This window comes from Pezoporus occidentalis, unplaced genomic scaffold (genome assembly GCF_034315485.1).
Source record: "Pezoporus occidentalis ecotype Australia unplaced genomic scaffold, CSIRO_AGI_Poc_V1 ctg656, whole genome shotgun sequence".
NCBI classification, from domain to species: Eukaryota; Metazoa; Chordata; class Aves; order Psittaciformes; family Psittacidae; genus Pezoporus; species Pezoporus occidentalis.
Window position 1 is genome coordinate 16,447 of NW_026916005.1, and position 17,815 is coordinate 34,261.

Here is a 17,815-nt window from a genome sequence, read left to right on the forward strand (position 1 = left end):
GATGCTCAGGTGTGGGGCAGGGATGCAGTTGTGGGGCTGGACCATGGCCACAGGGTGATGCTCAGGTATGGGGCTGGGGACTATGGCCATGGGGTGATGCTGGGCCATGGGGTGATGCTCGGTGTGGGGCTGGGATGCAGGTGTGGAGATGAGGACCAAAGCCATGGGGTGATGCTCAGGTGTGGGGCAGGGATGGAGCTGTGGGGCTGAGACCATGGCCATGGGGTGATGCTGTTCCACGGGGTGATGCTCAGGTGTGGGGCAGGGATGGAGCTGTGGGGCAGGACCCACGGCCGTGGGTCAATGCGCAGTTATGGGTCTGGGGGGGGGGTCCCAATGCTCAGTTATGGGTCAGAGGGGTCACGTGGTCCTGGGCAATGTGGGGGGTGTCCCACGCTGTGGGTCACGTGGCCTTCCGGGGCTGGGGGGGGGCAGGAGGGGGGGGGGGGAGCGCGTGGGCGATCCCAGCTGCTCCTTGGCAACGGCGCGGTTCCCATGGCAACGGCTATAAAAAGGTGCGGGGGGGGGGGGGGACCTGGACCGGGAACAGCCACAGACAGAGCCCATAGGGACCAATAGGGACCCATAGGGACCCCATAGAGACCCATAGGGACCCATAGAGACCCATAGGGACCCATAGAGACACATAGGGACCCATAGAGACACATAGAGACCCATAAAGACCCCATAGAGACCCATAGAGACTCACAGAGACCCATAGGGACCCACAGAGACCCATAGACACCTGTTGACACCTATAGACACCTATAGGCACCCATAGACAGACACCCATAGACACCTATAGGCGCTTATGGACATCCCATAGACACCCTTAGACACCTACAGGTACCCATACACACCCTATAGGCACCTATAGACATCCCATAGACACCCATAGACACCCTATAGCCACCTACAGACACCCATAGACACCCTATAGCCACCAATAGACATCCCATAGACACCCTATAGCCACCTACACCCATAGAGACCCTATAGCCATCCCATAGATATCCCATAGACACCCTATAGCCACCTACAGACACCCTATAGCCACCTACAGACACCCTATAGCCACCTATAGCCACCCACAGACACCCTATAGACACCTACAGACACCCTATAGACTATAGACATCCATAGACACCCTATAGACACCCATAGCCACCCTACAGACATCCATAGCCACCCTACAGACACCCATAGACACCCTATAGCCACCTATAGCCACCCTACAGCCACCCTATAGACACCCATAGACACCCTATAGCCACCCACAGACACCCCATAGCCACCTATAGACATCCCACGGACACCCTGTAGCCACCTACAGACACCTTATAGACATCCATAGACACCCTATAGCCACCTATAGACACCCTATAGACACCCATAGACACCCTATAGCCACCCTATAGACATCCATAGACACCCTATAGCCACCTATAGCCACCCTATAGACATTCCATAGACACCCTATAGCCACCCATAGCCACCCATAGCCACCCTAGAGACACCCTAGAGACACCCAGACACCCATAGCCACCCTATAGACACCCTAGAGACACCCAGACACCCATAGCCACCCTATAGACATCCATAGACACCCTATAGCCACCCATAGCCACCCTATAGACACCCTAGAGACACCCACAGACACCTATAGCCACCCTATAGACACCCATAGACACCCTATAGCCACCCTATAGCCACCCAGACACCCTATAGCCACCCTATAGACACCCTATAGACACCCATAGACACCCTATAGCCACCCTATAGACACCCATAGACACCCTATAGACATCCATAGACACCCTATAGCCACCTATAGACATCCCATAGACACCTACAGACACCCTATAACCACCTACAGACACCCATAGACACCCTATAGACATCCATAGACACCCTATAGCCACCCATAGACACCCTATAGCCACCCTATAGACACCCATAGCCACCCTATAGACACCCATAGCCACCCTATAGACACCCATAGCCACCCTATAGACACCCTATAGACACCCATAGATGACCCCACTGCACGAGCCCACATTCCCCATCCCGTTCCATGCGGGACGTTGCTTCCCAGCCCATTCCCAGGTCCAGCCCCATGGATTGACCCCCAACCACAGGCTGCCATGGATGGAATCAATGGGACCAATGGGGTTGGTGGGATTAATGGGACCAATGGGATCAATGGGATCAATGGGGTCAGTGGGATCAATGGGGTCAATGGGATCAATGGGGTCAGTGGGATCAATGGGGTCAGTGGGATCAATGGGATCAGTGGGATCAATGGGGTCAATGGGATCAATAGGGTCAGTGGGATCGATGGGATTAATGGGACCAATGGGATCAATGGGGTCAGTGGGATTAATGGGACCAATGGGATCAATGGGACCAATGGGATCAATGGGGTCAGTGGGATCAATGGGATCAACGGGATTAACAGGATCAATGGGATCAGTGGACTCAGTGGGATCAATGGGATCAGCGGGATCAATGGGACCAATGGGATCAATGGAAGCAATGGGATCAATTGAAACAATGGGATCAGTAGGATCAATGGGACCAATGGGATCAATGGAAACAATGGGATCAGTGAGATCAATGGAATCAATGGGACCAATGGGATCAATGATCAATGGGGTCAATGGGATCAATGGAATCAGTGGGATCAATGGGATCAATGGAATCAGTGGGATCAATGGGGTCAGTGGGATCAGTAGGATCAATGGGATCAATGGGACCAATGGGACCAATGGTCTGGGTGGGAAAAGCCCCAATTCCAAGCGGGAATTCCGCTCCCGGATCCGGAACATCCCCCCCCCCCGAGGGGCTCCATGGGGTCGGGGCCATTCCCAAGGGATTCAGGGATGGGGGGGGATGGGAATGGAACGGGGAAAGCCCCCGATCCCATTGGATGCTCTTTGGGATGAAGGCGTCGGGGATGGATCCCAGTGGGACGGAGCCCGATGCCCAGGGATAGCGGGATCCGAGGGAGCGGCATTCCCGGTTTTCCGCTTCCAGATTCCGGGATATGGGGGGGGGGGGGGAGGAAAAATCCCGGCTCCGGGAGCTGGGAATGCCGTTGCCAAGGGAGGAAAACGGGAGCGGAGGCGGGGGGGGGGGTCCCAATGTTGGGAATTGGGGATTTGGGAAAAAATGTGTGGAAATTTGGGGGAATTTCGGGGAAATTTGGGGGAAATTCTGAGGAAAATCGGGCAAAATTTGGGGGAAATTTGAGAGGAATTTAGGGAAAAATTGGGGGGAATTCTGAGGGAATCTGGGGAAATTTGGGGAGGATTTGAGGGGAATTCCAGGGAATTTCTGGGGGAAATTTTTGGGGAGAGATTTGAGGGAAATTTTGGGGAAATTTCACGGGGATTGAGAGAAAATTTGGGCCAAATTTGGCGAGGAGTGGAGGGAAATTCCAGGGAATTTGGGGAGAAATTGAGGGAAAATTTGAGGGATTCCGAGGAAATTCAGAGGAAATTCAGGGGAATTTTAAGGGAAATTTTTTTGGAGGATTTGAGGGAAATTTCAGGGAAATTTGGGGGGAAAATCGGGGAAATTTGGGGGAGATTTCAGGGGAAAAAGGGGGAATTTGGAGGAAATTCGGGGCAAAATTTGGGGCAGGATTTGAGGGAAATTTCAGGAAAATCGGGGGCGATTTTGGGGGCAGATTTGAGGGAAATTCGGGAAAAAAAAGTGGGGAAATTGAGAGGAATTTGGGGGAAATGGAGGGAAAATTTGGGAGGAATTTATGGAAAATTGAGGGGAAATTGGGGGAAAATTGGGGGAAATTTGGGGTCCGGCCCCCCCCCCCCCCCCCCCCAACCCGGGGGGGGGGGGGGGGGGGGGGGGGGGGTGGGGGGGGGGGGGGGGGGTGGGATGCTCCGTATCCGGGATGCAGGAATGGGAAGCCCCCCCCCCCCCCCATTGATCCCATTGATGTGGGGGGCGCTTGGGGGCAGCCCCATTGATCCCGGTCAGGTCCCGGTGCCCTCCCCCCTCCCCCCCCCCGCAATCCTCAGGTGGGGGGAGGGGAGGCTCCGTTCCCCCCTCCCCCTCCCCGTTATCCCCCCCCCCCCGTACCTGGGTCCGGCTCCGGCTCCGCTCGGGCCCCCCCCGGTGCCGCCGCCGTCGCTACCGGTCACTTCATGGCGATGGGGGGGGGGGAAGGGGGGGGGGGGAGGAGGGGGGCGGAGCTTGGGGGGGGCGGGATTCGGGGGGATCCTGGCCCCGCCCCCTCCTCCCCTTTAAGGACAGGGGTTGGGAGAACGGGGGAGCCCCCGTGACGTCATCGGGAGCCCCCGAGCCCCCCCCCCCTTGACCCCTGTGACCCCAAAGGAACCCCCCCGGACCCACCTATGGCCCCCCCCCATGGACCCCTCTATGGACCCCCCCATAGAACCCCCTATACCGCTGTATTGACCCCCATGTAGATCCCCCCATGGTATGGACCCCTCTATATTGGACCCCCCCTATAGACCCCCCCATATCCCTCTATGGACCCCTCTATATTGGACCCCCCCATAGAGCTCTCTATGGACCCCCCCCATAGATCCCCCCCAAATCCCTCTATGGACCCCCCTATAGACCCCCCCATGGTATTGACCCCCCTATATTAGACCCCCCCTATAGACCCCCCCATATCCCTCTATGGACCACTCAATATGGGACCCCCCCCATGGACCCCCCTCCATAGATCCCCCCCCAAATCCCTCTATGGACCCCCCTATAGACCCCCCCATGGTATGGACCCCTCTATATTGGACCCCCCCATAGAGCTCTCTATGGACCCCCCCCATAGATCCCCCCCAAATCCCTCTATGGACCCTCCTATAGACCCCCCCATGGTATGGACCCCTCTATATTGGGCTCCCCCATAGAGCTCTCTATGGACCCCCCCCCATAGATGCCCCCCAAATCCCTCTATGGACCCCCCTATAGACCCCCCCATGGTATTGACCCCCCTATATTAGACCCCCCCGATGGACCCCCCCATAGAGCTCTCTATGGACCCCCCCCCCATAGACCCCCTCCATATCCCTCTATGGACCCCCCTATAGACCCCCCATGGTAGGGACCCCTATATTGGGCCCCCCTCATAGACACAACCCCCCCATAGCCCTCTATGGAGCCCCCTATAGACCCCCCCATGGTATGGACCCCTCTAAGGACCCCCCCCAGACCCCTCTATAGACCCCCCATAGACCTCCCCCATTGACCTGTCTATAGACCCCCCCATAGACCCCTATGACCTCCCAGGACAGTCCGTCCCCCCCCCCGACCCTCCCCCCCTATAGCCCCCCCCCATAGACCTATCTATGGACACCCCCTATAGACATATGGAACCCCCCCTCATTGACCCCTCTGTGGACACCCCCTATAGACCCCCACTTAGACCTCTCTATGGACTCCCCCATTGACCCCCCTATAGACCCCTGTGACCCCCCCCCATAGACCTATGGGCCACCCCATTGAGCCCTGTATAGACCCCCCTATGAACCCCACTGACTCCTCTATAGAACCCCCTATAGACACCCCATAGACCCCCCCATAGACCTCTCTATGGCCCCACCCCATTGACCCCCCTATAGACCCCCCTATAGACCTATGGCCCCACCCCATTGACCCCTCTATGGACCCCCCTATAGACCACTGTGACCCCCCCATAGACCTATGGACCCCCCTATTGACCCCTCTATAGACCCCTGACCCCCGTCATAGACATCGCTATGGACCCCCCTCATTGAACCCCCGAGGGCCCTTTAGGGACCCCCCTATAGACCTCTCTATGGACCCCCCCATAGACCCCTTTATGGACCCCCCCATAGACCTCTCTATGGACCCCCCCATAGACCCCTTTATGGACCCCCCCACAGACCCCTTTATGGACCCCCCCATAGACCCCTATATGGACCCCCCCATAGACCCCTTTATGGACCCCCCCCATAGACCCCTTTATGGACCCCCCCATAGACTCCTTTATGGACCCCCCCATAGACCCCTTTATGGACCCCCCCATAGACCCCTTTATGGACCCCCCCATAGACCTCTCTATGGCCCCCCCCATAGACCCCTTTATGGACCCCCCCATAGACCTCTCTATGGACCCCCCCATAGACCCCTTTATGGACCCCCCCCCATAGACCTTTATGGACCCCCCCATAGACCTCTCTATGGCCCCCCCCATAGACCCCTTTATGGACCCCCCCATAGACCTCTCTATGGACCCCCCCATAGACCCCTTTATGGACCCCCCCCCCAGACCCCTTTATGGACCCCCCCATAGACCCCTTTATGGACCCCCCCCACAGACCCCTTTATGGACCCCCCCATAGACCCCTATGACCCCCCCCTCGAGCCCCCCTATGGACGCTGGGGCCCCCCCCATTGACCCCTATGCCCCCCCATAGACCCCTAGGACCCCCCCCCATGATCCCAACCCCATCCCAAAGGATTTGGGGGGGTCCCCAGGAGGAGCCGGATCCAGGTTTATTGGGGGGGGGCCCCCACGAGGGCCCGGAGCCGCTCCAGGACGCAGCAAGCGACCGGTTCCAGGCGGTGCTGGGGATGGAAAGGGGATAACGGGATCAGGATGGGATAATGGGAGCAGGAATAGGGATAATGGGATCAGGATGGGATAATGGGAGCAGGAATAGGGATAATGGGATCAGGATGGGATAATGGGAGCAGGAATAGGGATAACGGGATCAGGATGGGATAATGGGATCAGGATGGGATAATGGGAGCAGGATGGGATAATGGGAGCAGGAATAGGGATAATGGGATCAGGAATAGGGATAATGGGATCAGGAACAGGGATAATGGGATCAGGAACAAGGATAACGGGAGCAGGATGGGATAATGGGAGCAGGAATAGGGATAATGGGAGCAGGAACAGGGATAATGGGATCAGGATGGGATAATGGGATCAGGAATAGGGATGATGGGATCAGGAACAGGGATAACGGGATCAGGATGGGATAATGGGAGCAGGAACAGGGATAATGGGATCAGGAATAGGGATAATGGGAGCAGGAATAGGGATAACGGGAGCAGGAATAGGGATAACGGGATCAGGATGAGATAACGGGAGCAGGAACAGGGATAATGGGATCAGGAATAGGGATAATGGGATCAGGAATAGGGATAATGGGAGCAGGAACAGGGATAATGGGATCAGGAATACGGATAATGGGAGCAGGAACAGGGATAATGGGATCAGGATGGGATAATGGGATCAGGAACAGGGATAACGGGAGCAGGAATAGGGATAATGGGATCAGAATGGGATAATGGGAGCAGGAATAGGAATAATGGGAGCAGGAATAGGGATAACGGGAGCAGGATGGGATAATGGGAGCAGGAATAGGGATAATGGGAGCAGGATGGGATAATGGGAGCAGGAACAGGGATAATGGGAGCAGGAATAGGGATAATGGGAGCAGGATGGGATAATGGGAGCAGGATGGGATAACGGGAGCAGGAACAGGGATAATGGGAGCAGGAATAGGGATAACGGGAGCAGGAATAGGGATAACGGGATCAGGATGGGATAATGGGAGCAGGAACAGGGATAATGGGAGCAGGAATAGGGATAATGGGAGCAGGAATAGGGATAACGGGATCAGGAATAGGGATAACGGGATCAGGAATAGGGATAAGGGGATCAGGAACAGGGATAACAGGATCAGGAATAGGGATAACGGGATCAGGAAGGGATAATGGGATCAGGAACAGGGATAACGGGATCAGGAATAGGGATAACGGGATCAGGAACAGGGATAACAGCATCAGGAACCAGAATAATGGCATCAGGATCCAGAACAGGATCAGAATGGGATAACAGCATCAGAAACCAGGATAGCAGCATCCGGAAGCGGGATAACGGGATCAGGATCCAGGATAAGGGGATCAGGATGGGATAACGGGATCAGAATGGGATAATGGGATCAGGATCCGGGATAACAGCATCAGAATGGGATAATGTCATTGGTATCCGGGATAACGGGATCAGAATGGGATAACAGGATCAGGATCCGGGATAACAGCATCAGAATGGGATAATGGCATTGGGATCCGGGATAACGGGATCAGAATGGGATAACGGGATCAGGATCCAGGATAACGGGATCGGGATCCAGGAATCAGCATCAGACCAGGATAGGGATGGGATAAAGAACCAGGACGAGGGACTGGGATGAGGGCCAGGGGTGGGATGGATCCTATGGGCGCTTCCCGTGGGATTGGGTGGATTTGGGGTGGTTTTGGGTTGTTTTGGGACAGTTTGGGTTTTTTTGGGTGTTTTTGGGTTTTGGGGGGTGATTTGGGGTATTTTAGGGTGATTTTGGGGTATTTTAGGATGATTTGGGGGTATTTTGGAGTGATTTGGGGCTGTTTTGGGGTGATTTGGGGGTATTTTGGGGTATTTCAGGGTGATTTGGGTTTGTTGTGGGCTGTTTGGGGCTGTTTTGGGGTGATTTGGGGGTATTTTGGGGTGCTTTGGGGGTATTTTGGATTTTGGGGCTGTTTGGGGGTGATTCAGGGGTATTTTGGGGTGATTTCGGGGTATTTTGGGCTGTTTGGGGCTGTTTTGAGGCGATTTTGGGGTGATTTGGGGCTATTTTGTGGTGATTTGGGCTGTTTTGGGGTGATTTGGGGGTATTTTGGCATGATATGGGGGTGTTTTGGGGTATCTTGGGGTGATACAGGAGTATTTTGGGCTGTTTGGGGCTGTTTTGGGGTGATTTGGGGAAGATTTTGGGTGTTTTGTGGTGTTTTGTGGCTGTTTTGGGTGATTTTGGGGTGTTTTAGGGTATTTTGAGGTGTTTTGGGGTGATATGGGGGTGTTTTGGGGTGTTTTGGGGTATGTTGGGGTATGTTGGGGTGTTTTGTGTTTGTTTTGGGGTATTTTGGGGTGTTTTGGAGTGATTTTGGGGTGTTTTGTGGCTGTTTGGGGGTATTTTGGACAGTTTTGGGGTGTTTTGGGGTGATTTTGGGGTGTTTTGTGGCTGTTTGGGGGTATTTTGGACTGTTTTGGGGTGTTTTGTGGCTGTTTGGGGGTATTTTGGACTGTTTTGGGGTATTTTGGGGTGATTTTGGGGTGTTTTGTGGCTGTTTGGGGGTATTTTGGACTGCTTTGGGGTGTTTTGGGGTGTTTTGTGGCTGTTTTGGGGTGTTTTGGGGTGTTTTGTGGCTGTTTTGGGGTATTTTGGCTGTTTTGGGGTATTTTGGGGTGTTTTGGGGTGATTTGTGGCTGTTTTGGGGTGATTTCAGGCTGTTTTGGGGTGATTTTAGGCTGTTTTGGGGTATTTTGGGGTGATTTGTGGCTGTTTTGGGGTATTTTGGACTGTTTTGGGGTGATTTTGGGGTTATTTTGGGGTGTTTTTTGGTATTTTTGGGTGTTTTGGGGTGTTCCAGGGCTGTTTGGGCCCCCCTGACCTGCAGCACGTGCAGGCCCCGCACGCAGACCACGGCGAGCTCGGCCAGGCCGTCCCCGGTGAGGTCGCTGTAGAGCAGGGACAGGAGCGGGCTCGGGAAGCGCCGGGACCAGAGCAGGCGGAATTCCCCTCCGGAATACTTGTAACAGAGCAGCTCCTGCGGGAAGCAGTGGGGAACAATGGGGAAACAACCCGGAAACCAATGGGAAACAACCCGGAAACCAACGGGAAACAAGGGGGAATAATGGGGAAACAACTGGGAAACAACCCGGAAACCAATGGGAAACAAGAAGGAACAATGGGGAAACAACCCGGAAACCAATGGGAAACAACCTGGAAACCAATGGGAAGCAGTGGGGAAGCAAGGGGGAACAATGGGGAAACAACCCGGAAACCAATGGGAAACAACCTGGAAACCAATGGGAAGTAATGGGGAAACAAGGAAACCAATGGGAAACAAGAAGGAAAACCAATGGGGAAACAACAATGGGAAACCAATGGGAAACAACCTGGAAACCAATGGGAAGTAATGGGGAAACAAGGGGAAACAACCTGGAAACCAATGGGGAAACAAGGGGGAAACCAATGGGAAGTAATGGGGAAACAAGGGGGAACAATGGGGAAACAACCTGGAAACCAATGGGGAAACAAGGGGGAAACCAATGGGAAGTAATGGGGAACAATGGGGAAACAACCTGGAAACCAATGGGAAACAAGGGGGAATAATGGGGAAACAACCTGGAAACCAATGGGAAACAACCTGGAAACCAATGGGACGTAATGGGGAAACAAGGGGAAACAATGGGGAAACAACTGGGAAACCAATGGGAAACAATGGGGAACAAGGGGGAACAATGGGGAACAATGGGGAACAAGGGGGAAACAAGGGGGAACAATGGGGAAACAACCCGGAAACCAATGGGAAGCAATGGGGGAACAATGGGGAAACCAATAGGAAACAACTGGGAAACCAATGGGAAACAATAGGAAACTAATGGGAAACAACAGGGGGTCCACTGGGAAACCAATGGGAAACAACAGGGAAAACCATTGGGAAACCACCAGGAAATGACTGGGAAATAACCAGGAAACAATGGGGAATCCATTGGGAAACCACCAGGAAACAATAGGGAAACCACTGGTAAGCCACCAGGAACCAACCAAGTGGAAATCAATGAGGAAATCACTGGGAAAAACCTGGGAATCCACTGGGAAACCACCAGGAAATGAGTGGGAAACAACCAGGAAACCCTTGGGAAACCACCAGGAAATGACTGGGAAGCAACCAGGAAACAATGGGGAATCCATTGGGAAACCACCAGGAACCAACCAAGTGGGAACCAATGAGGAAATCACTGAGAAACCACCAGGAAATGAGTGGGAAATAACCAGGAAACAAGTGGGAAACAACCAGGAAACAAGTGGGAAACCATGGAAAAGCAAGCGGGAAGAGGAGCATCCCTGTTCCCATCCCTGTTCCCACCCCGATCCCATCCGGACCTGGCCATAGGTGCCCAGCAGCACCTCTGGGTGCCCATCGAAGTCCAGGTCCGGGGTGAGGGCGCAGAGGACGCTGTCGTGGAGGTCACTGCCTGGCAATGGGCACTGCTCCGTCAGGCCCCGGCTCAGCACATCCCTAGGGAAAAGGGGGAATGGGGTGGGAAGGGGGGAATGGGGTGGAGGGGAGGGGATGGGATGGGGAGGAGGAGATGGGATGGGGAGGAGGGGATGGGATGGGGAGGAGGGGATGGGGAGGAGGGAATGGGATGGGGAGGAGGGAATGGGGATGGAGAGGAGGGGATGGGATGGGCAGGAGGGGATGGGATGGAGAGGAGGGAATGGGATGGGGAGGAGGGAATGGGATGGGGAGGAGGGAATGGGGATGGGGAGGAGGGAATGGGGAGGAGGGGATGGGATGGGGAGGAAGGGATGGGATGGGGAGGAGGGAATGGGGATGGGGAGGAGGGGATGGGATGGGGAGGAGGGGATGGGGAGGGGGGAATGGGATGGGGAGGAGGGAATGGGGATGGAGAGGAGGGAATGGGATGGGCAGGAGGGGATGGGATGGGCAGGAGGGGATGGGATGGAGAGGAGGGAATGGGATGGAGAGGAGGGAATGGGACGGGGAGGAGGATGATGATGGGGATGGAAGGAGCAGGATGGGGATGGATAAAGGACGACGATGGGAATGGGAACGATGCTGGTACCTATAGACCACGCTGAGCTCCATGGTACTGGCCACCAGGACACCGAAGCATGGCTCGGCCGCCGCATCTCCTACGGGAAGGAGGAAGAGGAGGATGAGGAAGAGCCGGGATGGGCAGGAAAAGGCTGGGAATGAGCAGGACTGGGCTCACCCACCCTGCCCGGAAGCATCGGGATGCGGTTCCGGCGGCAACGGGAACACCAGCACCTTGGAGATGGGCCCATCCTGCTGGATGCTCCAGCTTTGGAGCACAGCTGCGGAGTGGGAATTCCCAAGGGTGGGAATGACACCAGGAAGCCAAGTCCTTGGGGGGGGGGGGAGGGGGAATGTGGGATTCCCAAGGCTGGGAATTCCCATTGGGACTCACTGGGACCGCTCTGGTCCACGCGGGCGACGCGGACGTGGCCGCTCTGGCAGCCGAAGGCCGTGATCCGATGGGAAGTGGGGCCGGGAAGGGTCAGGACGTGGAGCCAAAGGACACTGGAAGGGAATGGGGGGGGGAATGAGGGGAGGAATGGGGGGGGCAATGAGGGGGGAATGAGGGGGGAATGAGGGGGGAATGATGGGGGGGGAATGAGGGGGGAATGATGGGGGGGAATGAGGGGGGGGGGAATGATGAGGGGGAGATGGGGGGAAATGGGGGGGAATGATGGGGGGGGAATGAGGGGGAGAATGGGGTGGGAATGGGGGGGGAATGGGGGGGGAATGGAATGGGGGGGAATGAGGGGGGAATGGAATTGGGGGGAGGAATGGGGGGCGGAATGGGGGGGAGAATGGGGGGGGAATGGGGGGGGAATAGGGTGGGAATGAGGGGGAATGGGGTGGGAATGGGGTGGGAATGGGGGGGAATACAGGTTGGAATGGGGGGGAATGAGGGGGAGAATGGGGGGAAACGGGGAGGAAATACAGGTGGGAATTCCCGGTTCCTGGGGGGAAGGTCCTGAGCTCCGGGGAGATGGGCTGCTCCTCAAACTGGTGTGAGGGAGGAAGAGGGGGAGGGGGAATGGGGGGGAATGGGGGGGGAATGGGGGGGGAATGGGGGGGAATGGGGGGAGATGGGGAGGGAGAAAGGGGGGGAATGGGGGGTAACAATGGGATAATGGGGGGAATGGGGGGGGAATGGGGGGAATGGGAATGGGGGGGGAATGGGGAAGGGGAATGGGAAGGGGAATGGTTCCTGCTGTACTTGGGGAAGGTGGGGAAGGGGAAAGGGGAAGAGGCGCTGGATGGGCTGCTCCTCAAACTGGTGTGAGCTGGAATTCTGGGGGGGGAGAAGGGGAAGGGTGAGAGGGGGAATGGGAAGGGGAATGGGAACTGAGGGAAGGGGAATGGGGAAGGGGAATGGGGAAGGGGAATGGGGAAGGGGAATGGGGAAGGGGAATGGGGAAGGGGAATGGGGAAGGGGAATGGGGAAGGGGAAGGGGGAAGGGGAAGGGGGAAGGGGAAGGGGGAAGGGGAAGGGGGAAGGGGAAGGGGGAAGGGGAAGGGGGAAGGGGAAGGGGGAAGGGGAGTGGGGAAGGGGAATGGGAAGGGGAATGGGAAGGGGAATGGGAAGGGGAATGGGAAGGGGAATGGGAAGGGGAATGGGACGGGGAATGGGAAGGGGAAAGGGAAGGGGAAAGGGAAGGGGAAAGGGAAGGGGAAAGGGAAGGGGAATGGGATGCTCTCACCTCCTTGTAGAGGTGCACGGCCGGGTCATTGCCACTGAGCAGGAAAACGGTCTCAAGGTGCTCACCGCTCCGAACCCTGGATATGGGATGGGGGATATGGGGTATGGGGTATATGGGGTATGGGGTGTCGGGTATGGGGTGTGGGGTATGGGATATATGGGGTATGGGGTATATGGGGTGTATGGGGTATGTGGGATATGGGGTGTATGGGGTGTGGGATATGTGTATATGGGATATGGGGTATGGGGTGTGGGATAGGGGGTATGGGGTATATGGGATATGGGGTGTATGGGGTATGGGGTGTATGGGATATATGGGATATGGGGTATGTGGGATATGGGGTGTATGGGATATATGGGATATGGGATACATAACATATGCGGTATATGGGATATGGGGTATAGGAGGTATGGGGCGTATGGGGTATGGTATATATGGGATATGAGATATATGGGACATATGGGATATATGGGATATGGGGCATCGGATATGGGGTATGGGGTACATGGGATATCGGATATGGGATATATGGGGTATGGGATATGGAATAGGGGGGGACGCACTCAGCGTGGCAGAGCTGGAAGGGGGTGAACTGCAGCTCCAGGTTGAGGCAACTCTCTGTGGGGGGAGAGAGGAGAAAGATGGGGGGGCACCCCAAAACCACCCCTAAAACACCCCAAACCACCCCTGAAACACCACAAAGCACCCAAAATGCCCCAAAATGAGCCCAAAATGCCCCAAAATGCGCCCAAACTCACGGGCCACAGAGTCGAGGTCGTACTCGGAGCCGGGCTCGTAGTCACAGTAGATGTTGAGGAAGGGGCTGGGCTTGTCCCCGGAGTCCTGGGGGGCGCAAGGAGCATGGGGGGGGTCCTATGGGGTGTCTATGGGGCACTATGGGGTGTTTATGGGCTCTCTGGGGTCAATGGGGCTCTATGGGGATCTATGAGGCTCTATGGGATCTATAGGGCATCTACGAGGCTCTATGGGGCTCTATGGTGTCTATGGGGATCTATGGAATCTATGGGGTCCATGGGGTGTCTATGGGGCTCTATGGGCTCTCTGGGGCTCTCTAGGGATCTATGAGGGTCTATGAGGTGCTGTGGGATCTATAGGGTGTCTATGAGGCTCTATGGGGTCTGTGGGGCTCTATGGGGTCTACGGGGCTCTATAGGGCTCTATAGTGCTCTATGGTGTCTATAGGGGTCTATGGGGATCTATGGAATCTGTGGGGTCCATGGGGTGTCTATGGGGCTCTATGGGCTCTCTGGGGATCTATGAGGGTCTACGGGGTCTATGAGGCTCTATGGGATCTACAGGGTGTCTATGAGGCTCTATGGGGTCTATGGGGCTCTATGGGGTCTATAGGGGTCTATGGGGCTCTATGAGGTGTCTATGGGGTCTAGGAGGCTCTATGGGATCTATAGGGTTTCTGTAAGGCTCTATAGGGTCTATGGGGCTCTATGGTGTCTATAGGAGTCTACAGGGCGCTATGGTGTTTATAGGGGTCTATGGGGATCTATGAAGTCTATGGGGTCCATGGGGTCTATAGGGCTCTATGGGGTGTCTATGGGCTCCCTGGGGTCAATGGGGCTCTATGAGGTGTCTATGGGGTCTATGAGGCTCTATGGGATTTATAGGGTGTCTATGGGGCTCTATGGGGCTCTATAGTGTCTATAGGGGTCTACAGGGCTCTATGGTGTCTATAGGGGTCTATGGGGATCTATGGAGTCTATGGGGCTCTATGAGGTGTCTATAGGGTCTATGAGGCTCTATGGGGTCTATGGGGCTCTATGGGGTGTCTATGGGGCTCTATGGACTCTATAGGGTCTATAGGGATCTATGGAGTCTATAGGAGTCTATGGGGCTCTATGGTGTCTATAGGGGTCTATGGGGTCCATGGGGCTCTGTGGGCTCTATAGGGTACCTTGATGAAGGTGATGCCCACAACGAGCCCGCGCTGTGGGGGGGACTTGGGGAAGGAATCGATGGAGACGATCTCAGCATCCACTGCAGGCATGGGGGGGTTCAGTGGGGAGCAGCCACCCCATGGAGACCCATAGAGACCCACAGAGATCCCATAGGGACCCCTAGAGACCCTATAGAGACACACAGAGAGACCCCATAGAGACCCATAGGCCCTATAGACCCTATAGTCCCCCATAGACACCCCATACACACCCATGGACACTCATACCCCCCCACAGACACAGCCCCCCACAGATGCCCTATAGACACCCATACGCAACCTATAGACACCCATAGCCCCCCACAGATGCCCTATAGACACCCATAGGCACCCTACAGACACTCTATAGACACTCACAGACCCCCATAGATGCCCTATAGACACCCATAGACCCCCTATAGTCACCCATAGACACCCTATGGACACCCATAGGCACCCTAGACAACCACAGACACCCCATAGACACCCACAGACCCCCTATAGTCACCCATAGACACCCTACAGCCCCCCATAGATGCCCTATAGACACCTATAGCTCCCTATAGTCACCCATAGACACCTCATAGACCCCTATAGACACCCATAGCCCCCTATAGTCACCCATAGACACCCTATAGACCCCCACAGATGCCCTATAGACACCCACAGCCCCCTCTAGACACCTCTAGACACCCTATAGTCACCCACAGAGACCCATAGACACCCTATAGTCACCCATAGACACCCTATAGACACCCATAGCCCCCTATAGTCACCCATAGACACCCTACAGACCCCCACAGATGCCCTATAGACACCCACAGCCCCCTATAGACACCTATAGACACCCTATAGTCACCCATAGAGACCCATAGACACCCATAGACACCCATAGACCCCCATAGATGCCCCACAGACACCCCATAGGCCCCTATAGTCACCCATAGACGCCCCATAGAGCCCCATAGCCCCCTATAGTCACCCATAGACACCACATAGACCCCCATAGACACCCTATAGTCACCCATAGACACCCTATAGACCCCCATAGACACCCTATAGACACCCATAGCCCCTATAGTCACCCATAGACACCCCATAGACCTCCACAGACACCCTATAGTCATCCATAGACACCCTACAGGCCCCCATAGATGCCCTATAGACACCTATAGCCCCCTACAGTCACCCATAGACACCCCATAGACCCCCACAGACACCCTATAGTCACCCATAGACCCCCATAGCCCCCTATAGTCACCCATAGACACCACATAGACCCCCATAGACACCCTATAGTCACCCATAGCCCCCTATAGTCACCCGTAGACACCCCATAGACCCCCATAGACACCCTATAGACACCCACAGCCCCCTATAGTCACCCATAGACACCCCACAGACACCCTAGAGTCACCCATAGACACCCTACAGACCCCCATAGATGCCCTATAGACACCTATAGCCCCCTATAGTCACCCATAGACACCCCATAGACCCCCACAGACACCCTACAGACCCCCATAGATGCCCTATAGACACCTATAGCCCCCTATAGTCACCCATAGACACCCCATAGACCCCCATAGACACCCTATAGTCACCCATAGCCCCCTATAGTCACCCATAGCCCCCCCATAGCTCTCCCCCCGGCTGACCCGGGATGTATGTGAACTGCAGCTCGCTGGCGAGGGGCCGGGTGCGCCGCTGTAGCTCGTGGTACCGGAAGTGAATGACCTTGCCCTTGAGGGCGGCCGCCAGGAGCCCGCCGGGGCCTTCCCCCGCCGGTAGCGCCGCCAGCCCGTACACGTTACTCTGCGAGCTGAGGCGGGTGAAGCTGTCCTCGGCCAGCGGGCACGGAGCGGGCAGCGCCATCGGGAACGCGGGGAGGGGGGGAGAGAAAACAGCGATAACAACGGGGGGGAACCGGGAGCGGGGACCGGGAGCAGGCCCGGCCCGGCCCCGCCGCTGCCGCCGCCGCTCCCGCCGCCGCCGCCTGAGGTGAAGCTCCGCCCACTGTGGGCGGGGCGAGGAGGGCACCTGGTATTGGAGGGGAGCGAAGAGAGGCTCCGCCCATTGTGGGCGGGGCTTGGGGGCGCCCGGCAGAGTACGGCGGCTCCGGCCATTGTGGGCGGGGCTTTGAGTGACTCCGCCCATTGGGGGGGGCACCGCGAAAGCGGCTCCGCCCATTGTGGGCGGGGCTTGGGGACGCCCGGCAGTGTACGGAGGCTGCGGCCATTGTGGGCGGGGCTTTGAGTGACTCCGCCCATTGGGGGGGGCACCGCGAAAGCGGCTCCGCCCATTGTGGGCGGGGCTTGGGGGCGCCCGGCAGAGCGCGGCGGCTCCGGCCATTGTGGGCGGGGCTTTGAGTGACTCCGCCCATTGGGGGGGGGGGCACCGCGAAAGCGGCTCCGCCCATTGTGGGCGGGGCTTGGAGGCGCACGGCAGAGTACGGCGGCTCCGGTCATTGTGGGCGGGGCTTTGAGTGACTCCGCCCATTGGGGGGGACAAGCGAAAGCGGCCCCGCCCATTG

The 17,815-nt window shown here is 56.4% G+C and overlaps 1 protein-coding gene across 2 annotated transcripts; it reads right to left on the reverse strand.

Moving 5' to 3' along the window:
- Positions 1–6,492: 6,492 nt before the first annotated feature.
- KPTN (kaptin, actin binding protein) lies at positions 6,493–17,159 on the reverse strand. Of its 2 annotated transcripts, XM_062640559.1 has the most exons (12): positions 16,941–17,159; positions 15,262–15,344; positions 14,093–14,177; positions 13,898–13,952; positions 13,335–13,410; positions 12,859–12,925; positions 12,032–12,154; positions 11,820–11,918; positions 11,666–11,735; positions 10,959–11,094; positions 9,460–9,615; positions 6,496–6,582 (listed from the first exon to the last, which is right to left on the reverse strand). In XM_062640559.1, the coding sequence occupies exons 1-12, from the start codon at positions 17,155–17,157 to the stop codon at positions 6,511–6,513; spliced, it is 1,239 nt and encodes a 412-aa protein (XP_062496543.1). In that variant the 5' UTR covers positions 17,158–17,159; the 3' UTR covers positions 6,496–6,510. The 2 variants fall into 2 exon arrangements, with proteins under 2 accessions (XP_062496542.1, XP_062496543.1); XM_062640558.1 differs by lacking the exons at positions 12,859–12,925; positions 13,898–13,952 and having other exon boundaries at positions 6,493–6,582; positions 12,032–12,144.
- Positions 17,160–17,815: the final 656 nt, after the last annotated feature.